Source organism: Phycodurus eques, chromosome 1, assembly GCF_024500275.1.
Source record: "Phycodurus eques isolate BA_2022a chromosome 1, UOR_Pequ_1.1, whole genome shotgun sequence".
NCBI classification, from domain to species: domain Eukaryota; kingdom Metazoa; phylum Chordata; class Actinopteri; order Syngnathiformes; family Syngnathidae; genus Phycodurus; species Phycodurus eques.
Window position 1 is genome coordinate 48326171 of NC_084525.1, and position 26465 is coordinate 48352635.

General features: G+C 46.2%; 5 protein-coding genes across 10 annotated transcripts in view; 4 read left to right on the forward strand and 1 right to left on the reverse strand.

The window, feature by feature from the left end:
- LOC133412932 (neuron navigator 1-like) overlaps positions 1-5497 on the reverse strand; it is a 67447-nt gene extending 61950 nt beyond the window's left edge. For 2 of the 3 annotated variants that reach the window (XM_061696732.1, XM_061696713.1), the window contains exons 1-2: positions 2135-2272; positions 613-775 (exon numbers count right to left, since the gene is read on the reverse strand). The gene's annotated coding sequence lies outside the window, so the exon portion shown is untranslated. Of the gene's footprint in view, positions 1-612; positions 776-2134; positions 2273-4998 lie in introns of those variants that run through there. The other variant, XM_061696722.1, reaches the window with a different exon arrangement.
- A 1216-nt stretch (positions 5498-6713) lies between these two features.
- On the forward strand, positions 6714-10134 carry csrp1a (cysteine and glycine-rich protein 1a). The gene is made up of 6 exons (XM_061696745.1): positions 6714-6984; positions 7789-7898; positions 8459-8627; positions 8699-8828; positions 8897-8993; positions 9816-10134. The coding sequence occupies exons 2-6, from the start codon at positions 7790-7792 to the stop codon at positions 9890-9892; spliced, it is 582 nt and encodes a 193-aa protein (XP_061552729.1). The 5' UTR covers positions 6714-6984; position 7789; the 3' UTR covers positions 9893-10134.
- On the forward strand, positions 9888-19041 carry tnni1a (troponin I type 1a (skeletal, slow)). Of its 3 annotated transcripts, XM_061696774.1 has the most exons (7): positions 13594-15084; positions 15892-15919; positions 16478-16619; positions 16712-16843; positions 17006-17095; positions 17179-17355; positions 17494-19041. In XM_061696774.1, exons 3-7 carry the CDS (start codon positions 16563-16565, stop codon positions 17596-17598), a joined length of 561 nt encoding a protein of 186 aa, XP_061552758.1. In that variant the 5' UTR covers positions 13594-15084; positions 15892-15919; positions 16478-16562; the 3' UTR covers positions 17599-19041. The 3 variants fall into 3 exon arrangements, with proteins under 3 accessions (XP_061552742.1, XP_061552758.1, XP_061552749.1); XM_061696758.1 differs by lacking the exon at positions 13594-15084 and adding an exon at positions 9888-9980 and having other exon boundaries at positions 15892-16619; XM_061696765.1 differs by having other exon boundaries at positions 15892-16619.
- phlda3 (pleckstrin homology-like domain, family A, member 3) lies at positions 10984-13582 on the forward strand. The gene has a single exon (XM_061696787.1). The coding sequence runs from the start codon at positions 11867-11869 to the stop codon at positions 12299-12301; it is 435 nt and encodes a 144-aa protein (XP_061552771.1). The 5' UTR covers positions 10984-11866; the 3' UTR covers positions 12302-13582.
- A 174-nt stretch (positions 19042-19215) lies between the features above and the next one.
- lad1 (ladinin) lies at positions 19216-26341 on the forward strand. Of its 2 annotated transcripts, XM_061696801.1 has the most exons (13): positions 19221-19503; positions 20112-20291; positions 20624-20822; positions 21750-21823; positions 22544-22715; positions 23217-23309; positions 23437-23480; positions 23557-23605; positions 24053-24096; positions 24202-24268; positions 25081-25209; positions 25338-25427; positions 25895-26341. In XM_061696801.1, the coding sequence occupies exons 1-13, from the start codon at positions 19466-19468 to the stop codon at positions 25976-25978; spliced, it is 1263 nt and encodes a 420-aa protein (XP_061552785.1). In that variant the 5' UTR covers positions 19221-19465; the 3' UTR covers positions 25979-26341. The 2 variants fall into 2 exon arrangements, with proteins under 2 accessions (XP_061552794.1, XP_061552785.1); XM_061696810.1 differs by lacking the exon at positions 25338-25427 and having other exon boundaries at positions 19216-19503.
- The last annotated feature ends 124 nt before the right edge of the window (positions 26342-26465 follow it).

The following is a 26465-nucleotide window of genomic DNA, read 5'->3' on the forward strand; positions in this document are numbered from 1 at the left end:
CTTTCAAACTGCAGGCTTTGACCGGAAAAATTCGACATTTGTATCCAATAAAATGGGGATAATATTATGTTGATTATGTTATCGGCTGGTAAAGTGATGCATGTGGAATAGGGTATGTTATATTTTAAGGGTGTGGTGGTGCGGAGGGAGAGGCGATAGGTGACGGAATAAGGCATAGTAGCGGCTCAATGTGAGTAAATCTGTCAGTGCAATACTGACATCTGCTGGAAATGATGCGTAATAACAATAGCCGCTGTTGTAGAGGGGCCAGTGTTCCTGTTGCAATTTGTAAGCAAAGCACTTTGCAGGCGTCGGGACAAGATCAACGAGGCCCTAATCGCTCATAATATCGATTTTTACCGGACTATGTCCGTTCACAGAAGCACTGCATCTCCGTCAAAGACACGCGCACGCAACCTTGCGATGAAAGCTGACTCATCGCACGGTCAACGCGCGAGCTAGCAACGCATGCCTCAGTCTGTGAGCTGAACAGCGTTGCCGGAAGTGACAAGAGATGAATAAAGACGTGAGGCGTCTCACAAAATGCTTAGGATTAAAAAAAAAAAAAAAAAGTACATGTTCCGAATCGTCCGACCCGAGCGGATGTCCTACCTGCCAACAGGGCACGAGAGTGCGTCTCGGGCCCAGGGGAGGGAGGTCGCGCTTCTCCGGCGTCCCGGGAACAATGGGCTGTTTTTTCCCGGATCACCGTTGCATCCGAGCGGCTGCCCTCTCATTGGTTTGCAGAACCGAAGCGTTGGCCAAGACAGGAAAGCTGTGACAAACGGTAACAACACCCTGAGCCAATCGCAGAGAAGCCCGCACTCTCAAGTGACTCGTTTTCAAAGTCACTTTCCTGGACAAAGTCAGGGAAAAGCCATTTAACCCACCAAAAGTATCTCCATTGAAAATGACACAATGAGCTTCGATGACACACGTTCGGTCATCCTCAGAATGGTTGGCGCACTTTTTTTATGAGAACTCGAGGACGCGCGCGCAATCCCGTGGTGCTCCTCGAGGTTATGTGTTTTTTTTTTTTAATCATGTGCAGTACGCTTTTAGTTTTCGTGTGCAGTTCATTTTTTTTTTTTTTTTTTTTTTTTTACTTTCGGTCAAACTTTAAATTGACCTTAGGTGCGAATGTGAGTGCGAATGGGTTGTTTGTTTCGATGTGCCCTGCGATTGGCTGGCGACCGGTTCGGGGTGGACCCCGCCTCTCGCCCGAAGATCGCTGGGATGGGCTCCAGCGCGCCCGCGACCCAAGTGAGGAGAAGCGGTTTGGCAAAATGTTTTTTTTTTTTTTAAGTACAGTTCAGTTGTATTTAACCTTTAAGCACATATTTGCATTGAACCTTTTATTTTATTTTTTCATACTTTAGTTCATTTTTGAATTTCACTTTTATGTTGCGGTACATTTTTAATTGAATCATTGTTTCCGATTGTTTTTTCATTTTCCTATATCTAAGATCAGTGTTATTGGTCCGACTGCGCGGAATGCTACAGCGGCTCGCCATGAAAAAAAAAAAAATACTATTTAAAAAGGAAGTTGATACGTTTCTACTCTGTGTCTGCTCTGACCTTGTTTGTTCCTTTAATCTACCTTGTTGTTATTGTTTGTTTTTTGATTTACTTATTTCTATTATATTATTTCATGCTTCTTACACGTTTGAAATAAAGATAACCAAATCTCTCGGCTTTTGAGGAACACTCAATATTTGTTGAGGTGGTACTTGGTACATACAAATAATCATAATAATAATCATCATCATAATTGAGAACCCGAATGTACAGCCTTAGCGGAGGTTGTGAAATGAATGACTGACGAGGTTGCCTCATCGGGAGCATTATCTCGACTTTTCCAAAGCAACGCATTGTTAACACGCTGACACGGCATGACTGATCAAAATGGTGGCGATTTACATGAAAAGATCTCATCTGGTTCCATTTCAGGTATTAGCTGGCTGTCGCTTAACTGGACCTATACAGCCTGAGGATGGTCATGCGCCTTTTGCCTGCCAGTAAATAAACAAACGCGTGACCTCACTGCAAACGCAAGTACCCATCTTGCTCGTGCAAATACAGTAGACATGGCGGAATCAACCCATTTTGCTAAGATTCAAATAACTGTACTCACAATAATGCGGCGTTCCCCGCCCCCGTTGTTTGTTTTGCTCAGCTCGTTCGCTCACATGATGTGCTGCTTTGTTTGGCTGTCTCACATAACGGGAAGTGGCTTATGACTGAGGGATTATGGGTAGGAGAATGCAAAATGTGTCAAGTGTGTGTGTGTGTGTGTGTGTGTGTGCAAAAGGGAGGTCATGTCATAGCTAATCTTCTAACGGCCCATGAGGCATATCGACCCCCCCCCCCCCAATCAGAGGCAGACCCTGACAGACGCCGTTGTGGTGACAACGGCACACTTGTGTTACTGTAACCCCGAGGGACATCTGAAAGGTTGCGTGTGTGTGTGTGTGTTGCAGAGTCACACTTTGATGCTGCGAGCAAATAGGGGGGAGACATTGCAACAGCGAGGCTATCCATTCATTTTCTATACAGCGCTTGTCCTCATTTGCGGTCTTCAAGCCGCTTAACAGGAATGTTGACGGAGGAAGCTCGAGTGCCCATGGAAAACACACGCACGCGCGGGTGGAAAGACGTCAACCCGAAGAAAGGATGCGCTCGGGATCCCAAAACATACGAGTTCACCTGTGAAACGCAGAGGAGACAATGGGACAAGGCCCACTAATCGCCACTCGAAATCGACTCAAAGTCCACCGAAACATCTTCTCTGCCGCTTTAAGGAAATGCGTTTGATCTACAGAAAAAACAAAAACAAAGTCTCAATACTTTTGTGTATACACTATGTCAATTAGGAGGGTGTCCCTATTATTTAGGCATTGAGGCCTCTGCGGCGTACGACGTGATGAAAAATGCGACGTCGCAATCAAGCCGCTTTTCAATGAGATGCGGCCCGTGAAAGGCTTAAAAAGCGCCGTTGCCCGTGGGGACGCGTATAGCGCAGTTAAAGCTGTCTTTGGGATACCTGCGCGGACAAGTCCGAGCAGCTTCCACCCGCAAGGACGGCGGAAATGTTAATACATCACGGGAAGTATGCTCACGCAAGCTCGAAGATAATTGCAAATATCTGTCAGAGGCAGTGCTGTTTTGCACTAACAATGAACCTGTTATTAATACGTATGTGACAGCTTGTTATTTTTGACAGATTGCTACGCTATTTTTGGCATGTTTTCATGTTTAATACTGCGATGGTGTCTCCACCATTTTTTATTTTTTTACAAACAAAACAAAACCAAAAAACGACAGATTACACAACAAGGACACTTTTTAAAATGCCTGACTAGTGTATGATGCACTATGTCATTGTAGATTGTGAATGAACGTACAACGTACAATCCAAATCCATCGGAAACATTGAACATCAAATGGTTTCGGAAACTGCAGCTTTTTACCACGCACCTTTCCTCAATTTGGAAATGTATGCATGACGATGGCTATCAAAACTCTCCGTGAAGAACGTGTTTGTCAGCAGAACAATGCAACTTTCAAGCAAATCCATTTCCATTATTTGACTAAACACTTGCAAGTTGTAAGGCCAATTCAACGAGATGTGTTTTGAAAAGTTTATCCCCCCAAAAAAAACATTTAAAAAAAAAAAAAAAAAAAAAAACAATGCAAAGCAAATTTATTTATATAGCGCCTTTCATACACAATGTTTTATTCGGGCCCGAAACCTAAACCTGCAGTACTCTGAATGAGCTGCAGCTGTTTAATCCTCTTTTGGGGGAGTCCAGTCAGAAGACCATTGCAATAGTCAAGTCTACTTGAGATAAAAGCATGGATGAGCTTCTCCTGGTCTGCTTGACACATGCAAGCCTTCACTCTGGATATGTTCTTCAGATGGTAGAAGGAAGTTTCAGTATTTGGTTTGATATGACTGTTGAAAGTCAGGTCGGAATCTATCAGAACACCAAGGTTTCGGACTTGGTCTTTGGTTTTTAAAGGGAGTGACTCCAGGTATTTCCTCACAGCAATCCTCTTTTCTTTATTGCCCAAAACAATTATCTCAGTTTTGTTGTGGTTTAATTGAATAAAAATGTGGCTCATCCAGTTATTTATCTGTTTTAGACAGTGACACAACACCGCCATTGAACTGCGGTCATCTCGAGGTCGAAAAAAGCTGCAACCGGAACTTGTAACGAAGACGTTATCGTCGAGAGTTGACTGCAACTCCGACAGGATGCGGCCGATTGTTTTTGTGTCGGCGATGTCAGGCGGTGTCTGCAGCTGTGCAACAAGCTGAAGAAACCACTACAACAAATGGTATGCATTTTTAGTATCAATCCATGACAAGCCTTCCATAATACATCTGCTGTACATTCCGTGGGCCAATTTAACACCGACTGTTAACATAATTTTTTGCCAGTGGATAATTGTTCCCCCCCCCATTCTATTTTTACTTAGACCGGAGAACACAATCAGATCCAAGACAAGCCGGTTGGCTATTTGTACAAGAACGCCTGCAAAATAACAACGATACAAAGAATCTTTGTCTGACCGTGGACGTCAGAGAAGATAAAGAGTCACAAGACCAGGATTTGGTCTCCTTTTACAAGAGAGACAACATTCAGTGGACCTCTCCGCTCGAAAGCACTGCATGTAAAATATCCAATCGTGACATACATTTAAAACGTTGCTATCATAGTTAATGTCTTGTCACTTGATTGGACTTTCTTTTACTCAGTGTTTGTTGCCATTCTTGAGAAAAAGCTTCCGACGTTTACGATGCCTTTGAACTAAAATTGAAATCTTTTGCCATTTTGGAGGCAGAAATTCGTCAATGTTTTACCCAGGCAAGGGACAATTTGTTGCCTTTGTGGATGGACGAGCTGTATTCTTTTCATAGAACGTAATTACCGAACCTGCGTTGTTGTTGTTTTTTCCAACTTAGAAAGCGAATTCACAAAACGTTCTTCTCACCTCTTTTGCAGGAGGTGCAGCCATCAGCAAAATCTTCGAAGGTCAGCCTGATCACCTCCTCGGACGGCCCGCTGGTTAACGACGTGTTCGCCGTAGCAGGCCGCCCGACTGGCCGTTCCTTTCTGCATCGCGGGCCGGGTTTTCCAGGACTTAGCCTCGCCCGGCTATTATTCACACGCTCTTTGGGGGTTCTTTGGAGACAACTCCGATAACAGTGCAGGATTGCCCAGATCTCGACATTCGTGACATCGTGGCAATTGCGAGCTTCACTGCGACTTAATCTATTGGCCTTCCTTTTCTTTTTCTATTTATTTATTTAAAAAAAAAACATGTTTTACCTTATAGCTAGTGCTTTCTTTGTAACAACAGCAATTGTAATCAATTCAACTATGATGCATATGCACGCAGCGTCAATAAGATACGATTTTGGCTACGTTCCCTTCTCGCTCGGTGGAAACGCTGAAATCGACAACCTCGACACCATCGTTCAGCTTCGCGTGCTGTGGAATCTCCCCGCACCGAGCGCTGCCGACAGGAAGTGGCTGTCTGAAAAGCTTCTTTTGCATGTGGTAATATAAATGTGTCACTTTTTGTCTCTCGGTTCCTTCTGTGGTGACGATAAACATCCTGAAAATGACAACACTCCATATCATTAGGTAGACTTGTACCGCTATAGTTGCGTTGATGAAATGCGTGGTATAAAGTTATGATTACCATGGCTATCATATTTTGTAACGAGTGTGAGAATGCTCGTTTGTTTCTTTACCCTTTTGTGGCGTATCGAAACTGTCGACATCCACTGGCACAGAGCCTAGTTCGCTTTAAATGTCTGTTCACGCTAAAAGTGTGTCGATTGCGCCCACGCAGTCAGTCGGCGTTTAGTCGTCGTATCATATTTACTGACACCAAATGATCAACCTATTCCTCCTTGTTTGTCGTTTGCTCCCTCATTTTCAGGATTGCATTTGATATGTGTAAATCCAGACCTTCGGGGCGATTATGGGGATAAGATAACAAGACAACAGGAAAAACAGCCAGTGCCAACCGTTGAATGTCAAATCATGGTCTCCAAGATCAAAGGCCAAAAATCCCACCAAAGGTCTGAAACAATTCATATTCCAAAGAAGAAGAGTAGTAATATAGTAGTAGTAGTAGTAGAAGAAATAGAAGCAAGGCGACAATCTGGCCTTTGTTGACATTGAGCGGAAGAGAAGACAGATGCTCAAACTCGGCTCGATTATTGGCGTGCGGACAACGTGGCTTGAGTTGAAATCTAGATTTGTTGCCACAAATGACCACACGATGGTAGCAAAGTCTCCCTCAACCACCGACGACCCCAACAAAGAACGTCCGACCGAATGTTCTCGTTCGAGCGTTGCGCGACTGACCTTTTACAGCTGAGGGCTAAAGGTCAGCGGGAGTTGGGATTAATCTGCGTCATTTACGTGGGGTACATTTGCCAGTCTTGGCGTGTGTCTGTTCAGAGGCATTATGTGTGAAAGGTCGTCGTAGTAAAAGAGGAAATAGAAGTTACTGCCGCATTTGATAAGACATCGTGGAACACACAGTTTAACAGGGTTGGCGGTCGCTGTGCGAAACCATTCCAATAAACACACCCGCTTGTTAAAAAGCAAACCTCAAAAGGGGAAGAAGCTTTTTTTTTTTTTTTCTTCCCTCCCAGTCATTAGTTTTGTTTTCTGTCTGCACATTATGTCTTCATGGCATCGAAGCAATTTGAGCATAATAGTTTGAATTTCTCTCTGGGCAAAACAAAACAAAAAAACAAAGCTCCGCAGGTTCCTTCCTCGTTCCCTTGCCCCTCCCTCAGACAAATTCCCTTTTCCTGAACTCGCTCGGGCGGCTGCCGGCTGAAGCGGCGACAAGGAAAAGCACATTTTCAACCGAGGAGGGCGCCGCAACAGTCCTACTCGGCTGATTATTAAGAGTCACACTTTGACCTGTCCTTGAAACCGAACGCAGCTGCAGGTATGTAAACACTTCCACTTCTAGAAGCTTCCGTCCTCCTCTCACACCATTTGCTTGCAAAATGCATGACGGGTAAAAAAAACGCCCTTTCTGGTTCAAGTCGGGCCAGCAGCCAGATGAAAATCCCTTTTTAGACTTTGCACACACACACACACACACACAAAAGCAGACACGTTGCTGGTGTTTGCTTGGTTTAAGAAGCATACAGTTAAAAAGTAACAAAACAGGAGCGCTGAAGTCAAGGATTAAACAAACAAAACCAAAAAAAATCAGCAAGCCAGGTTTTTTGGGTGTTTTTTTTATGAAACTTGGTCGGGGGGGGGGAGTAGGAAAACATCAGACGCTAAGAATAAATGAAACTTTTCAACTTTGGTTCCATTTCATTTTCTTTTTCAGTTCAAATGCATCAAAGGTTGTGATGTTAGGATGTGGATGTGATGCGTATTTTGACACTTAACAGAAAAGTTAAGGTGAGCCGAAGAGCAGGAACGAATCGTAATCAACAAATCATACATTCTGCGAAATTCATTTTCCAGCTCTTTTGGCCTGTCGATTGTGCGTAAGAACCGCGGCCAACCGGCAGCAGTGAAATTCGAAGATCTGGACGCCGGCCCGCGGCAAAGCAGTTGCGCATCATAAAATGGAATGCAACCGAAAGTCTCCCCATTCCGTTTGTTTTTCTACTTATATCCGCAGTCTACCGGCGGTTGTGCAACATTTGTGTGTCAGTAACGTGCCCTCGATTAAAGAACACCAAATAAACAGAGACCGCTTCCGTGTTCATGCATGCATTTGTTCGAGAAGGATGAATTTAGGAGGAGGAAACCAGTGCGGGCGGTGTCAGAAGACCGTTTACTTCGCAGAGGAGGTACTCTGCGACAGTCGACGCTTCCACAAGTCCTGCTTTGCGTGCTGTGAGTTGACTTTGCTTACTGTCTAACTAGCTGACTACTTAATACATGTCACAAACGAGAGAGATCCCAACCGACTATTGAATTGTGAAGATTCGACGACACGTACTCTACATATTGCGGTGGAAAACTGAATCTGTAAAATCAAGACTTGGGCTCGATTTACACTTTGCTCCAGGAATTTTTAAATTGGGATGCGCATGCCCTTCAATTCCATCCCTCCGTCCTGTTTAGAGGCACGGGCAAGCTGGAGGTTATCCCACGGTCGCCCGTCACGTTACCACGCCATTTGCGTGGAAACACGATCATCGGGCCCCGCGAGTCTTGCCGACGAATCGGTGCGCCAAATGTCGGAAATTTGCTCGATGAGGCTCACACAGACAGAAGCGCGATGACGTTATTTGTGCTTCTGTGTTGCAATGGTACATTCCTCCAATGGAATTGAAGTGAAAACAAACAACTGCGCCATAAACGGGAAAATGAGCCAATGAGCTCAAAGTTCACATGAGCTGGCAAATATATCGTTTTTTTTTGTTTTGTTTTTTACGTCTGCATCTGTTCAGTGGTGTGTGGGAAGGGCTTGGACAGTACAACTGTTGCCGTACATCTGGAGGAACTCTACTGCAAGGCATGTTACAACAAGAAGTACGGGCCGAAGGGTTACGGTTATGGTGTCGGAGCAGGCACCCTTACCATGGACAAGGGAGAGGGTCAGGGTATCACCCACCAAGAGTGAGTCCTACCCCATAAGCTACACAGTTCTTACGTCTCGTCAGGCCTTAACAGTCCTATATCCCACTCAGACCCGCCCCTCATCGCCCGACCACCAACCCGAACTCGTCCAAGTTGGCTCAGAAATTCGGAGGGTCTGACAAGTGCCCGCGTTGCGGCAAGGCCGTCTACGCTGCGGAGAAAGTGATCGGAGCTGGCAGTGTAAGAAAGACGACACGGAGGCGTGCTTGCAAAATAAAATAAAAAATCGACCTTCTATTTAATTGCAGTCGTGGCACAAGACTGGCTGTTTCCGCTGCGCCACGTGCGGTAAGGGCCTGGAGTCAACCACACTTGCCGACAAGGAGGGAGAAATCTACTGCAAAGGTAACAACACAAAGATTATACTTATACTTATACTTGACATTTTTTATTTTTATTTTTATTTTTTTATTATAATTATTTTGTGGGGTGGGGTATTTTTTAAACGCACCCAAGCTTTACGCTCATTCACAGATTGGCAATATTATGCAAGACCAGAAGGCAGAAATGTCGTGGACATAAAAAGGCAGCAGAGGGCGCCATATCTTCCACCCGTCAAGTCAATTGCAGGATTCATGAAATTAACTCTGCCGACTACTGCAAATGTTGTCACACATCTACAGCCAAACTTTCTAATGTGGTATCGAGAAGATTTTCATTGTTAAAAGTCTAATATTTATTCGATGGAGAGATTGGGATTGGACAATGTACGTTGGGCGTTTTGTAACAGCGGGTTGCGATGATTGGAATTTTAACTATAAAGAGGGTGAACAGCGACAATTCACAGCAATTTTTTTTTTTCTCCCAATAAATGTCAAGGTCCACTGAAGACATCACGTGAAGATAGAAAAATCCAATTGATGAGTAGTAATGAACAAAGATTTGTGTTGTCTGCATGGACCTCGACATGCAGCATCATTGACCTTTGAACTAAAGCTACTAAGATGAGCCAAATGTCCTTATTTCTCCCACTGTGGCAGTCTGGGGTATATATTGGGTTTCACTGTAAGGAATAATGTAAAAAAAAAATAATAATAATAATAAAAACACACATCCGTAGTGTTCCCACATTGAAGTTAGGTAGGTAACGTACAGTATATAGTCTCACTGCTTATAATTGAAACCAAAGGAAGCTAGTTATACATGTTGTTTTGCTTTGTTCCACAGGGTGCTATGCGAAGAACTTTGGTCCGAAGGGGTACGGATACGGTGGTGGGGCCGGAGCTCTGCCACTCACTCGCTAGGCGCGACCGACGAAAGAACAACGGCATCGGAGTGACGTCACTGCCCGCTCGACACAAATAACTGTGCACTAAACAGCCACAACATTAGGTACACCTGCACTAACTACTCGAATGAGACCGTATGCATGTGTTTCAGCATGGTGCCATCCATTTTTCCATCATAGTAAATACCCAGTAAAATGAATATGTATCTTACGGGGAAAAAGAAAAAAAAAAAAAAAAAAAAAGAATACAAAAAAGAATGCAAGTCTTGTATCAGGTCCCGTTCGATTGCGCAGGTGTGTCAAATGTTGTGGGGACTGGACCTGTGTTATAATAAACTGCATTAAATTGCAAAACGTTTCGTTAGATTAGCTGGCCGGGGACCACGGCTAACCAAGGTCATTAAACGTTCATTAATGATGATTCGAGGAACTTTGTCATGCCAGCACACATTTATACATAAAACGGCACGGAATTTAACCTATTTTGTAATATCCTGTAATATCAAATATGGGGCGTGCATCAAAACCTATTACAATACACTCACACGATATATGGAATATTTGGACAGTTATTGCTCAAATAAATATTAAAGGTAGGGATTGAAAAGTAGATCTCTTTTTTCCCCCCAATAAAAAGGCAAACATTCTCATGAATACAAATACTTTTTCTGACCAAGGGCCTTTAGGTGGAGATTGTCACAGCCCAAAACCAATCAATGTGTTTGAACACATTCACTGCCATTGACGGCTTTAGAAGTCAAATATCCATGTTAGCTGCGAAGGCTGGCAGTGAATGACGTGTGCGTACACCAACGCAGTACAACGACGGTTGCAGCATTGATACCACCAATAGCACATTTTTGTTTTCTAAAATCGCTTCTCAAATCAACATATCAATACTTTTGATACTTCAGTTGGCAAACTCAATGAGTCACCAGAGCATTCCGTAGAAAACAGCATCTGACCCCTACCTTTGTATACTCTTCCAAGTTTAAAATGAATACATTAATTACTCTGATGTCTTGTATTCGTTATTAAGCAATGATTTGAAATACATTTTTTTTTTTTACTATGCACATCAGTTACATTTTCACAAAGTGTCGAATCAGATGGGTATCGCCAACACTAGCTTAAATATTTCCTGGCATCGCATCCGAAAGGAAATCTGCGGTATAGAACATCACTGATGCAAACAAAGAACATGGCCGATATAAATCTTTCATATCGAATATATTAAAACACTTTTCATCTTCGTGTTATGCGGCCTTCTAATTTGGGGGGGAGTGATCATAAAATAATTTGGCCTTTTTCGTTTGGCAGTTCACAAACATTAGCAAAGCTACGTAAGCACATTATTTGAATAGCGTGACAGTCGAGCCAATGCTAGCTCGCGCTTGGTTTAAAGAAAAAAAGCAAACTCGACAGTACAACGTTAAGTTTGCACTTAAGTGCATTTCAGTCTGATTTTGACCCAAGTCCAGAACTCCTCCTAATTCGAATCGTGCAAGCGGAATCGGTGGGCCTGCTTGTTTTAACAAAGTAGGTTTTTAGGGCGAGGTAGATTTCGTTTTCGAAAAGCTTCGGCGAACGGAATAAGTGCAAACGGGCCAGTTTTCACCAAAAGTCCACTAGCGCGTAAATTGATGACCATCAGCGTGACACTTTTTTTGTCAGGTGGTGTGCTGTCAGATTATTTCCCCCCTCATGTAAAATGGGCGCTTTAGTGCTTTATAAAGGTTAATAAATAATAAATAAAGGTTGCGAAGATCATCTAGTTTTGTCACACTTGCCTTTCGTTTGAGTCACAAGGCGGCGCGTGACGTGGCGTGACGTGACTTTGTTTGAAGCCGGTCGTGACGTCACGGGCGAGGAGCGGGCGCGAACACGTGCGCGCGGAGGTTGGCGTTTCCCCACGCCGGGCAAGTCCGGACACATCCCGGCGCGCGAGCGCTGCTTCACGCGCTCACGGAAGGCGCGCCGCTGAGCTCCGATGTCTCTCCCGGCCCGAGTGAGGCGAGACGGGCTGCTGGAGAAGCGCAGCGGCGGGCTGCTGCAGCTGTGGAAGAAGAAGCGCTGCGCGCTGACCGACGAGGGGCTCCGGCTGCGCGGCTGCGAGGGTCCCGCCGCAGCCCGCGCCGAGTCGCCCTGCGCCGCCTGGAGCTGCACCGCGTCCCGCGCCGAGGAGCTGCCCTTCGAACGCATGCTGACGGTGGACTGCGTGGAGTACAAGCGGGGCCTGGTCTACTTCACCGTGGTCATGGCCGGCGGCCGCGAGATCGACTTCCGCTGCCCGCGGGACGGCACGGCGTGGAACGCGGAGATCGCGCTGGCCCTGGTCCGGTACAAGAACCTCCAAGCCGTGCGCACGGGGAGGAAGAGGCGCCTTTCGGCCGCGCACCTGCACGACGACGACGACGAGCTGTGACCGCGACTTTGGACTTCAGGAGAACTTCACGCGCAAATACAGCTACCGATTCGACTCGGCAAATCGACTGCAGCAGTTTGATAGTTTTGTGGCTCACTTTTTTTGCTCAGGCCAAAACAATAAAAGTGTTGCTTTGGTGCCATCTCGGTTCCAAGGACCGATGTTGGAGTGATTTGAGGAGCTTCGTGTGACACTTGATCATCTCTTAATCGCATGTAGGCAATAGTAAACGTTTCGAGGTGGGCGCCAATGCCTCAGATTTTCGCTATTCGCGGCAGGGCTCGGTCAAAAGAGAAATGATCCGTCGTCGTACACAACGAACGAACAAACAAACAAACAAAAAGGTTGTTACCGTAGTTGCATCTATCAGCAGGACACGCAGAGAAGTGTTTCTCATCTAATTTAGTGACAACAGAAGGCCAAAGACGGGCATGTCGGCCAATAAGAAACGGGACAAAATTGCCTTTGTGCGCATGAAAACAGAATTGGTGAGCTGAAAAGACTCCAGAGTCGGGGAGTGCCTTCAAACATCTCAAATTGCGTGAGGACACACTGGATGAACGAGAGTCCTCAAGCGTGTCGTGAGATGTTCGGCCTCTTAAGTGCCAGCTTTCATCTCCCCTCCGTTGCATCTGGCGCTGATCGCCACTTCGAGGGACGGACTGAAAACATCCACGCTGTTTCCGACGAGGTGGCGCAGTTTTTGCAACGCGGCCTCCTCCTATTGGGGCGTCTCGACGGCGACGCGGTCGTCCCGGCGAAAGCAAAAGTCCGCCCCGAGGCCGTTATGAAGTTGCGATTTAAGCTCGGGAAAGTCACAACACGGGCCGGCCTCTCCCTCGCTCGGCCGCCGAGTATTTTTAAGCGCGCGCGTTTGTCTCCGGGCACTTCGCGTCGACATTTGAACATGTTATCTGGAAGCCAACTTAACTGGAATTGTGCCCTCGCTTAAACTGGAAACCAAGTCCTCCCTCAGTCCACCGCAGGCAAACTACATCACAGACAATTCGAGAGATCCAATATGCGGACGGGAAAATGAAACGTGCGAACTCTCGGGGCCAGCCGTGACAACAAGTGCGACTTAACTCCAAAACCTCGCACGTCTGCGACGCCGGCGTTTAAGTCTGAACTATGACTCACGGGGGCAGGAATCTGAAGCGGCGCTCCTTCAGCGAGCCCGGTATCCCGGGCTCCCGAATTAGCCGAGTAGCCGCGGCAACAGTGTCACGTCGCTGCCGTTAACGTGTCATGTTTACGTTGCTAAATAAGCTTCTGTTTTGATTTCAGCATCTCCACAATCCTGGGAGTGAACCAATAAAAAGCGCTCGAGGGTCTTTTCCAAGTGACTGGATGCAAATGTTGAAATGAGTCCATCTAACTCTTCTATAGACAGATTTTTGTTGTCGGAAATAACGACGACGTCAACGACAATGTGGATAAATAGCCCTGCGTCATCAAGACAGTGACGCTTGGATTCTTTCGCCGTGTGTGCCTTGATATTTCACAAACACCCTCGACTCGAGTCACTTTATTGTCTTACGTCATCGCTTTTGATGGGGGGCGGGGTGCTGTTCGACTGACTTTGAAAACTCCCACAATACAGACTGATAAGATTTTGCATGCGTGTCTGAAGGTTAACATGAAGAAAAAACGATTTGACTCTTTTTTTTTCGTGGTATAATTTGTGTTTAATACAATTATGTATGCTATCAATACAACATTACGAAGACAGTGGAACAGTGAACTCCAATTCTTGTAGCCAACCACATGCATAAAACTTTACATCAGAGGTGTCACGGGCCACATCGCAGTTACATTTTCGTTCGGACAGAAGTGAAACTATAGAAATGTATGATCGTTTCATATTATCACATATCGAGAACAAATTGATGGATAACTAGTTTTGAAATCAAAAGCTAGTCGAAACGTTTGCTCTATTATTTAATGTGTTTTAAAAGGGAGCTTATCTTTTCTCCTTGTTTTCTCAGGGCAGGGGCGGGTCTAGTCTAGTGGGACACAGGGCCGCGAGCCGTCACAGAAATCCAGAAAAATCCCAAATCGTCCATTGAGCTCAACCCTTTAACAGAATCCCGCGACGTCGTCGTAAAACCAATAAATAATTGCTCGATGGATTGGTGATAGCGGCTGGCGTTGAATTTGAAGAATTTCCGCTTCAGACCCCCAACGCTAGATGGCGGCAGCACACTTCCAAACATCCAACCGCCATCGATGCAGATTGGTTTCACTCGGCGGCAGTAATGCGCCATTAAGCCAGCAAGCCTGATTGCTGCGTTGTTGTATCCCCAAAAAATAACTATTGAATGCCTTTTTTTTTTCCCATGAAAAAGAAATTTGGGGGGGTTTTGCCGTGGCCGGACCGGATGAATGGGATTTATTTCTCTCTCTCGCTACGACCGCTCCATTCCAACCGGTAACGGCCATCGCAACAGATTCTCACCCTCGCGCAAAGAAGTTTGACGTCCGTCTTTAGACGATCTCTCGTCGGTAAAACTCGCGCGAGGTGGCAGCATCGCCGCTGGTCGCCCCGTGAGCCAGACTTGCTCGTTTAAGATGGATCTGTGAGAAAGAAGTCGGGGCGGGGGAGCAGACGAAGAGTAGGCGATGAGATAAATGGGGTGGGGGCTAATAATAGCCTCCGCCAACAAAAGAGAGAGAGAAGTGAGATAATGGGAGGTGCAGTTAAATAGAGGGCCGCCAAATTGCTGGGCTCCGATTTTGGCCGTCGCTCTGCGCTCGCATCTTCTTTGCGTCCTCCGTCACTGGTAAGATCCTTTAACTATATGCGATTGGAGACTGCTGTGACGACCACGACAACTCGCCGGTAATAAAGTGGCATGCGATGTTTTCAAGGGTCACTGACTGGGATGCCGAGCAAATGGTCTGCGTTGACTTAACACGTAGCTAAAACGTAGACGCAAGTCCCAATAATAGTATTGGGACTAAAATGGTCACTCATGAATATCATTTCCTAAGTTGTATCCTTGACAAATCGTCAGGTTTACTGGGCGAAACCTGCAAGCTGATGTGACCTTTCCACGCACTGAAGCTTTGGTGGCTTTTTTTTTTTTCCTTCCGTATTACTTTGCAAAGTTGGCTTTCAAGCATCTTATGAGTTACTGAAGGTAAATCCCTGGACCAAACGGCCCTCCACAGCTGTCTATCAGATGTTCCCCCTCCCCCCCCCCCGCGTCTATTTGGGGAGACGGGCTATTGGGATTCCTCTGTGCAAGATAATCCCATGGAGAAAGACAGCGACAGCGGACAGAACTTGCATGAGGCGCAGTTATCCGTTTGGAATGTTCCTAATCCGCCGCGGCGGTCCGCGGATGAGAGGAATTCTTGTCCTGTTATCATAATTCATCGCCTCAGGGTGAACGTTTGACGGAAGATAATCGTCGCAATCGATCGAGAATGTTTCTTTTTTTAGGTTACGCAACTTTCATGCTCACGTGCTTTTGCCTCGTTGTTAGGAAAAACCTCTTACGATGATGTTGTCGAGCGATTACCTGAGCATGACGTCCTGATTTGAATCACATTGGTCTAATCGCTGCTCTCTCTCCTCCAATCAGATTCCGTCGCCAGGATGCCGGAGCATTTGTGAGTTATGAGGACGTCTTCTTATTATAGACTGTTCACTCGCCCCGTATACTCGTGCCTCCAGTTAGGCCCAAAACGATGAATATCCGCTTAAAGTGGATTTTCATTCGTCGAATGTTTATCTTCTACCTGGAAATGACACACGAAAGCGGCGAAAGACAACAAATACATTCCATTTGTATTGCTTTTGACATCTTGAAAATTAGTCACATCCCTGATGGGCTCGAACAATTTTGACAAAACACGATGTCTCGCGCTATTCGAAAAGCTCCAGGCGACGAACAATGTTTGAATTAACACAATTAGAACCTTGGATTTGCCCGAGTTGCACAACGACATCGATACGCTTTGATGTGGACGTAACTGTGACAAATTGCCACAGCGATCACGAGTATCGGTCTGTTGCTTCATTCCGGTGTCACGCACTGCGTATAACTCACTTCACCCGCTATGAACGGCATCCCGGTTGCACGCAAACCAAACATTTCACTTCGATCACTTCGCCCGCCTTGATAACGAATATTTTCTCCTCTTTACCGTCGTGCCCGTCTCTTCCAGGCCCGAGGTAAGAGCAACGATTCGAACCATATTCGACCGTAATGACACATAACCAACGAGACCGGCTCGGCGGTGACCTCGTGTCATGTTCTTCATTCAGAGAAAACCAAAGATTTCAGCTTCGAGGAAGCTAATGCTCAAGGTGTGAGAAAACCTTCGGCCCGCGGGTGGGCAGCAGATATCGTGCTCTGCGAGTCAGGGTGCTCTCTCGCTTTGTCTTTCTGTATTCTTCAGAGTCTGATGGTGGCGAAGGCCAAGGAGGAACTCGAGCAAGAGATCGTCGATAAAGAGAGGGAGAAACATAGCTACCTGGCCGAGAGAGCTCCGTCCCTCAACGTCGGCCACATGAGCGTGGCGCAGTTGCAGGTTTGGCGCGCGTGGACCCGACGAGCACGAACGTTCCCTCCGCTAACCCGTCGGTCATTCAACAGCAGGACAAGTGCTGCGATTCGACTTCTAGGCAACAGTCGACAGGCTGAAGCGCACCCTTAATAGCGTTGATTCGTGTGCGTGTAATTCAACATGCAGGATCTGTGCAGAGAGCTCCACGCCAAAATCGACGCGGTAGATGAGGAGCGCTACGACATCGAGGCCAAAGTCATGCTCAACACACGTGAGGTGCATCACCCCGCCGCATCGGAAAATCGCCAGCCGTCGCATCGCTAACGGGAAGTGCCTCTCCTTCTCTCTCCCCGGTCCAGATTAAAGATCTGAGCATTAAGGTGTTGGACCTGAGGGGCAAATTCAAGAGGCCCGCCCTGCGCCGCGTTCGCGTGTCCGCCGACGCCATCCTGCGCTCGCTGCTGGGCTCCAAGCATAAAGTCTCCATGGACCTCCGAGCCAACCTCAAGTCGGTCAAGAAAGAGGACACGGAGAAGGTGTGAGCGCTGTCAAGTGGAAATAAATGTCTCGCACCTTTAACACGTGCTACAAACGCTCCGACTGCACTCGCACTCTGTCTCGGGCATCCGTTCAAAACTCGACAAAGAAACCTAGCAATCGTTTGTGTTTTGCAGAAGAGGCCAGTGGAGGACAGCGACTGGAGGAAAAACGTGGAGGCCATGTCGGGCATGGAGGGACGGAAGAAGATGTTCGACGCCGCCAAAGGTTCCGCCCAGTGAACCCACGACCCGAGTTCCTCCCGCGTCTCACAAATGATTTCGGCTTCTTCGGTTAATACGACACAATGTCCGTAACTTCTCAGCTTTATTTGTTGTGCCTTGATGATGAGATTATTCGCCAAGCTTGGCGACTGCTTGTTCCTATTGTCGTTCGATATGTATTCGGAAACGTCGCCGTGGTGATCAGTAACAGAAGTCGCATCCTAATAAAGTCAGTTCGGTTTATTGGCGATGTTTCGTGTTACCTTCAAACACCAGCGCCACACGTGCAGTACGGGAATTCGATCAGCGGTGTCCAACACACGGCTCGCGGGCCAAAGCCGGCCCACTGCTGGGTACGATCCGGCCCGCGGGATGAATTTGAAAGTGACAGAAATACAACAAAAAAAGACATTGTGGTGGTGGGGACGAAGGATCATTTGGAGAATTATTATGCTGCTGGAAAAAAAAAAAAAAAAAAAAAAAATGGAACGGTAGTCCTGCTTTGTAGGTTGATTCTATTTTAAAGTGCAATACTATATTTTTCAGTTCCAAATACCTGTGACTTCAGGTTTTGTGCCTTAAAACAGTGTTCCCCAACCGTCTTTGCACGGTACCGGTCCGCGGGGGCACGGCTGCCTTAAAATACAATCACTGTTATCGACTAATATGCACACATTGTTGATGACAAACCGAAGCAAAAGATTCAAGAAATCAGAGGTGGTTTTGTAAAATCAATTTCAAAAAACCAAAAACAAATGTAAAGATTTTCTCGATGTATTTGATTTGTTTTGGGAGATTTTACTGGTCCTGCCCCTTTTCAATCAAATTAGGCTATAAGTGGCCCGTGAACTAAAATGAGTTGGATGATGAGAGAGAGAGAGAGAGAGAGAGAGAGAGAGAGAGAAAAAAAATAATAATAATGAAAAAAGAGAGACTTTGATGGTTTACATGGTGGTGGCCTCATGTGATGTCACCAAGGTTATAAAAGCTTTGGATGTTGCATTACTGTTTTGAATGTCGACCTTTTTGTTTTGCAACTTCAGTTAGTTTACAGAGCGACTTTACACAGTTTACCATTCAGGTTGTATTTCATCTGCCATCTACACATTTGGCGGCCGCGTCAGTTATTGCGGTAACGGCACGGCGCGATATATCGCATCGTGTGATATTTTAACGCCGAAGCGAGGCGACGCGACGAATCCCGGTTCCAGAGTCCGAACGGGCGGCTTCAGGGATGGGTGAGGATTATACGGAAGAGCAAACAAGACGAGAACTCCCACGCCCAACTGGACACATACTGTAAGCTTGCATTTTCTTAAGACTCGCTCTCTATTTTGAAACAGTGCCATGTGGCGCACTGGCGACATGTATATACTTTGGTGAGTATTCATGAATTCCAATGAAGTTGGGACGTTGTGTTAAACATAAATAAAAACAGACTACAACGATTTGCAAATCATGTTCGACCCATATTGAATTGAATACACTACAAAGACAAGATGTTTCATGTCCAAACTGATAAACCTGATTGTTTTTTTTTTTAGCAAATAATCATGAACTTCGAATTGTATGGCTGCAACACGTTCCCCCCCCCCCAAAAAAGCTGAGACGGTGTTGCACAGTATTTGACAACACAAGCGTGCACGGGAAAAACTGCAAACTAGCTGATAAGTAGTTGAACAATCACTCTCTGCTGTTGCGTCATTTCCATTGTTATTCTCTCTCTCAGGTGGGTAGGTCACCTTTGTGGTTATGTGACACCTGAGTCAACAGGGTAAAGGTGGACTGTTTAGCGCTGCGATCTGGCCACCGCCCTCCGAGCAAGCGCCTCTCCGCTGCCTTGCAGTCCCAGCGGAGTTAGACCGCGACGCACTTCCCGGCCAGCATGTCCGTCGGTCGGAGCGACTGGTCCGCGTTGTCCAGGTAAGTCACGTTTTTCCCAAAGAGAGCGCATTATCCCGAGGAAACATGTCACGCGACGTAACACTGACTATGCGAGTATGTCGAACAGCTTTCAACTCAAAATGAGTTCTGATTTGAAAATATCCTAATTATACATGAATTTTCAAATCGACCCCAAAAAAAAAAAAAGACCAAAATATTAATTATTTTGGGATTAAGATGCCCAGTGGCGGTGATTTGCTTGCGCTTCTGAACAGAACACTTTCGGTTCATTGCTCGATTGATCGTGCGCTGGCTCCAATTTGACAGTCAAAAGGTGAATTCAGTTAAAAAAAATTAAAAAAAAAAAAAAAAATATATATATATATATATATATTTTTTTTTTAGGTGATAAGTCAAAAAAACCCCTTCAGCGTTTGAACAGACTTCAGGCGTATACTTTCCCATCCCCAACATTTGACATAAAGCGGCTCAGACCTTGTTCGACAAGTAAAGCGGGTTTGAACTAACGGTGATTCAAAACGTAACCTCCCTCGTGCATTTTTAAAGTAGTTGTCGCCATGTTATGATTGATACGAGACGAGCCGTTTGCATTTTACAAGCGGGCACGCGGCGCACTATGCCCTCAGCTTGGCGCGCCAGTGGACAATGGAGGACGAGGAGGAGGCGGAGAGGGAGAGGAGGAGGAGGGTGAAGAGCTCAAGCAGCGCCCGCGACACCGAGAGCGACGTCAGCGCGCCGCCCGTTGATACGCCCGCAAGCGACCGGGAGGCCGACCGCCCACCTGAGACCTCACCGGACTCCAGCAGGTTAAAGTTCATGTGGAAGAAAATGCTTTTTGTGCTCCACTCGTGCGTCTTCCCATGCATCCGGCATCCGAGGTGCCACGCTGAGGAGAGGAGTTCCCTCCTCTTAGATGGTCGGCCACAATGGGCGTTGGCTTTCCAGGGACAAAAGAGAAGCAATTGAATACCTTTGCCCCACGGGAATGCGTCATCTGCACGCCCCCTCCAACTAACACCATGCATGGCGGCTTGGAATTTGTCAAAAGCATCTTTTGGGCTTGACAGCGCGTCAACGGTCTCACAAAGCAGGCGAGCCATCATACGCGCCTCGTTCACACACGTCATTTTGTTTCCAGCGCGGAGCAGATGCAGGTGGACTTTGTGGGGATGCTGCGCGTGCGAGATGAGAGGCGCGGGATGAGGCGCATGGAGTCGCTGAGACGCCAGAAGGGCGTCGGGGAGGAGGACGAGAAGTCTGGCGGGGAAGGAGGACGCAGGGAGGAGCTAACTGCGGAAAAGGACAAATCCACCACCGAAACAAATCAGCCACAACAGGTGAGCTCTTGCCCTCCCGAAGACATCGACAAGGGAAGGCGCGCTATTGTCACAGACAGACACGTAAGGAATTCAGATTTGGCAAACCATAAAAATAGGGCGTTCGTCAGCACACCACAGCACAGCACAGCACAGGAAGAGTTCCTGGTAGCTCTCAGAAGACCCTACCCGCCAGGAGGAGCAAAATAATCCATCGGGAACCTTCCCTACCCTGATAGCTTTTTTTTCAGTGGGGAAACGGGGGTTCTCAAACTACCGGGGTAACTCGGTAAGTTCCTGCAAAGGTTCTTCCAGTTGAGAGCTCAACACTCCAACATACTTCCTTGACACCAATTACTATCCCATTAGCCAGGGCTTTGGCACCGTCTTACGTGCGAATAGGTCAATTGTCTAGCAAATAGTTCAGGATTCCACCGCAAAATAAAAACACACAACTATGCATGGGGGGGGGGGGGGGGACATTGTATTTGTACAGACGAGCACCCAGGAGGCTGAATTGGCGCAACGCCACACATGGCCTGCAGTCAGCTGTTGCCCCACACGAAGTCATGTTAATCATCTTCCACAGTTCCCAACAGCAACGGAGTCACGGGAGCACAAAAGGCATACGGAGAGGCAAAAAGCCCACCTTGTGGGGGGGGGGAACACCGAGACAACTAAGGCGAAAACAACAGCTTCCACTTCTGAGGCCCTCATGCGAGAGTGGACAGGATTGTCGATGTTTTTGCCTCACAACTTATTACTTATTATATAAGCCGGATCCTTTCCCGATATCAATGTTTAGTCAATCAAGTGACCGCCTAGATTTATATGAGGAGGTTTTTATGACATGCGACTGAGGCCGTGCCCCGAGGACGTTACGTAACGCAAGGCGTGTATCGGGCGACTTTGTGTTGATTCTGTCTACCGTGTGTGTGTCTTCATTAGCAAGAAAACGGAGAACCACCGGAGAAAGACGCCATTTCCAGGCAACCATCCGACACGACGCGCAAGTTTGTCAGGTCGACAAGCGCTATTTTTTCCCCCCCCATTATTAGTCTTCGTTTTCTCAGAACTCTTCACAATCCCCGATGACAAAGAAAGTAATGCACTGGAAAATATGACAGCAAAGATACACAAGTCACACACCTAAAGCACGACACCACCTTGAAGGGTGAACTTAATTTGATCGTCTTTAAACTTTTCATCGTCCAACTGTTGGAGCTGAAATGCACAATTCCCAACCGGTGTTTGATCCATGAAGTGACCAACAAATTTGCCTGGTTGAATTATAATTTGTATTTAAACAGACACCATCACGCTGTTCACATCTTCCACTGAGCTGTGTGAAAAGTCCTGAAATATTGAGCAGATGGACACGTGCATTTAAATGTTTACAGAATTAAGTTCACCTGCAAAGGTATTAGTGCAATTTACCTTGTGGGTTGTGTGTGTTGCAATTGCATCTTTAACTAAGATGCTTAACACAGTTGTAAATATATATATATATATATATATATATATATATATATCAATTCACATTATTCATATTGCTGTCACTGTAAAAATAAAAATAGTGTAGCGGTGTAATTATGAGCAAAGTAAGCTGCAATTAAAAATGGCAATACCTGTAATTGATATTACGACAGGTCATTTGAAATATGTATTTTCAGAGACGACGTCGGTGAGAATCGGTGCTGTTGCTTCATGAGGTTTTCCCACTTGTGTCTGTGCGGTTGTAGTTCTGTCTCCATCTGTCTCGACAAGAGCCCCTCCGCTAGCGGGCGCACGACCCCTGTGAGCCCCCTCTCGCCGCGGACCCCCAGGTCACCTCGAGAACAATGGTCCTCACCTTGCAGTAGCCCCTCCCCTCACGGACTGAGGAGCCCCATTCCCAATGGACACGCACTCGAGGTACGACACACGCACACACGGGTCAGTTGGCTCTACTCAATGGGAAAACAAATTGCAACAGTTCCCTCTAGTGTCCAACATCAGCATGGCAGATTCGCTTGGTTTACACACACACACACACACACACACACACACACACACACACACACACACACACAACACATTTATTTTACATTACAAACCCCCTAATAAATGTTCCAAAAAGAATACGTACTGCAATAAGGTTGCGCTTTCATCAATCTGGGCCTGTTTATTTGAAAACAGAGCCCATCTACTCACTGAGACCTTCGACAGCTCTGCCATCTAGTGGACGAGCATTGGAAGGTTCTGCTTGCCACTGCACGTCGCTGGCATAGATAGGAGATGGGGAAAGATTATTTGCAGTGAATAAAACATTTCAGTGAGATTGGATCCCTTTGTACACGCCGCCTGATCTCTAGCGTGGCACGGTGAATATTCTCAATCTGCGCTGGCATTTTCTTGTGCTGTACAATTTGTCAGACAAGCGTGATGAGCTCCTCGACCGACAACAACGGCGAGCAAAGCACCAAACCTCTCTTAATCAGGAAGAGCTCCAGGACCATATCTTTTCGGGTAAACGCATACTCACGCCACCGGAGCGCTCGCGGTCTTAATATCAAGTCGCGCGCGACACGTCACACGATTACGTCCAAAATGCCAACATTCGTGCTAAACCCCACGCCGTGTGCTCGGTCTACAGATGATGAGGAAGAAAGAGGAGGAGACTTTGCCATTGCAGAGGAGGTCCGAAGAAAATATTTCACAACTGGATTTTGGCCATTGTCGGTGCCGGATTATTACTTTTGTTTCTCTGTTACAGTGCGAGTGTCAGGGTGGCCTCCAGAAAGTTCGAATGCAACACGGTAAAGGTCAGTGCACTCCAACTGAGAAGTACACAATGAGGACAAAGGCATCGGGACATTTTGAATTCAGCGACAATCCGAGTTCCTCTCGAATCTTTGTAACCTTGCCAAGATGGGACCAGTTTTAGAAAGCCCCGTTTTTTGTCCCAGTATGACTGCTCGAGCGCAGGAAATGATAAGCTCCAAAAGGCATGCTCGGATGCGTTCAGAGTTGCAGAAGAAGCCCGTCGAACACGTTTGGCACGAAGTCGATCCGAGATTGATTGACACAACAAACGCTCTCGTGAAAGAGTGGCCCAAAACTCCTTGAGCGAACATCCTGGAGGAAGACGAGGACGAGTCCATATGGGTTTGCCTCCCTACGTCGCGGATGTCCCAATAGCTTTGCGCACAAGTGTGTAAACTGCAGGGGGGGGGTCCCCATTTCAATTGTGTACTTTCCTTTTGGATCAGAATGAAGGCCTCAACGAGGACAAAGCACCACCTTTCCAGAGGAAGTGAGTCCGTTTGAAATCTTGAGTACTTTTTTTTGTGTGTGGGGGGGGGGAAGACCTTTACGGCAGTGCCCCACTTGACTGACCAGAACAAAAACTTTGGTGTAGTTCCGTGCAACGAGTGTCATCGAGGTCCATCCAGGAGAAAATGGAGAGGCTGGCCCAGGCTGCACAGGTCGGTCGCTATTTTATTTTGCGTCGTCATGCTACTCGCTTACATTTACGTTAGACATTTGCGAGGCTTAAATCGGACTTGGCGTCGTAGCTTGAATGCAGCATACTTGTTTTTAGTTTGACTTGAGTCTTTTGTCTGCTTTCTTTTTCTTTCACTCCGTTCGATTGTTGCGCTAGTTCCAGACTTCCGCCTTGGGGCGCGGTCACGTGACTATGTTTCACCAATCCGATTGACGTACGAGTGATTTGACTCGATTTGACCAATGAAACGGAGCCAGGCAGTCACATGACCGCAGACAGCCTCTCATAGAAGCAGCCTGGTAAAAACAACAGCAAAGAACGCTATGTAAATAATCGCTGCCTGGTGAGCCTGTTAAAAAAAAAGTGAATTTAAGATCATTTCTCGTGACAGAGATGAAATGTATTGTTTCGGTAAAAGTGAAATGGTTGGGCAATATCTGAATTTGCATATTGCCATTTTGATATTTTTGTCGAGTCGATGTTCGTGCTGTGATTTCAAAAGTACAACACGAGTTAGTCGCCAGTTTCTAAGCACTTGAGTCGTTTTTTGTGTTTTTTTTTTTTGTTTGTTTGTTCATTTCATTTCCCCCTGCTGAATCCTTTTACACAAGTAATTATTTGGAGGACTACTTTTTTTTTTTTTTTTTTTTAACCTTTACAAGAGTTAGATTCTTCTAAAGTAATAGTACTCTTAACTTGTGTACAATCTGTGGCTCCTTGACCCGCCCATCTGGCCTTCAGAAAGCTCAAGCACGACGTCAGTCTCGGTGATCTCATTTGACGTTTGCGCAGAAATCGGAGACGGGTCGATGTCCCGACGTGAGCCAGCGTGCCTTGTACCTGCTGGACGAAGTGTCCAGGAAGAGGGGCATCTTTGAGAAGGAGCCGCAGGCACACGCCCCAGTTGGCCCTCCCAAACACGTAAGCGCGCCAGCTCACATCTTTCGCCTTCAAACTCACTCACTGCCATTGACGGCTGTCGAATTCAAATATCCACGTCAACACGGAGGACTGGCGGCGAATGAGGGTTAATGCACCTCAATCTTCAGGAATTTCGGGGCTCGACGTCAGGAATGTCGGACCGGATCGACCGCTGGCTCGACAAGACCACCCCAACCGGATGCACCTCCAATCCTACGGTTCGATCAGCCATCGCAACATGTTGACTGCACCTGTGCATAAGGAGAACACCCGGAGCATGTTAACCTCTGGCCGCTAGGAGGCAGTGCTACTCTTCTTTTAAGCAAAAACACAAAATGAGGGGGGAAAAAATGACACCAAATATTACAGATGTCATTAGTCCACCAACATAAACCAACAAAACCTACTCGGGACTCCTTTGGGTCTTAGGTTAGATACGAGCTGGTTACCCAAAAACATCTTGTCAGGGTAAAATTAAAGTAGTGGTTCTCCAAACTGTGTGCCGCCATCATGACCAACATTAAAATACGTCAGTGAAAATGAGTATTTCAAAAAAAAAGAAAAAAAGTATATTCGATATTCTAAGCCACTGAAATACAAATGATACTAATAAAAACCTGAAAAAACAAATAAAAATGATTTTGTATTGCACGTCAGCAACAATCCTCCAATATTTGTGTTACAGGACTTCAAAAGTGTGGACTTCACCAGCAAGAGGAGTTTGTTTAAGAACGTCGCAAAATCCAAACAAGGGCAAATCTACGAGTGAAAGATGATTTCGTCAGATTTGGCAAAGCACGAGAAACATTTGTAATCTGATTCTTTGCAAATATGGAAAATGGAAGCACTTGAATTCTGCTGTATTTGTCTCTGCTTTTGTTTGTCTTTCCACCTTTGGTCTCCTTCCTGGGTGGGGGGGCGGGGGGGGGGAATTCAAAATAAAACATGTTGTAATCTTGCAAGACTGAAAAAGGATGAGACTTCTTTCAAGTTCGATGCGTTTCATGTTAAAAGTGCAAATGTAATTTGTCAATATAAGCAGTTTCAAGAGTAAGATCGTGTGCCAATCCACACATGAAATCTTTTGTTGTGCATGTGCAAAGAGAAAGTCCCCACCTGTGAAATACAAGCCTTTAATACAACAAACGACATTCTGATCATTGTCAGTTTTTTTTTTTTTTTTTTTTTGGGGGGGGGGGGTGTTTCTCTTTCTACTTAAAAACACCTCCAATCCATCCGAGGCGTAGGCATCCGTG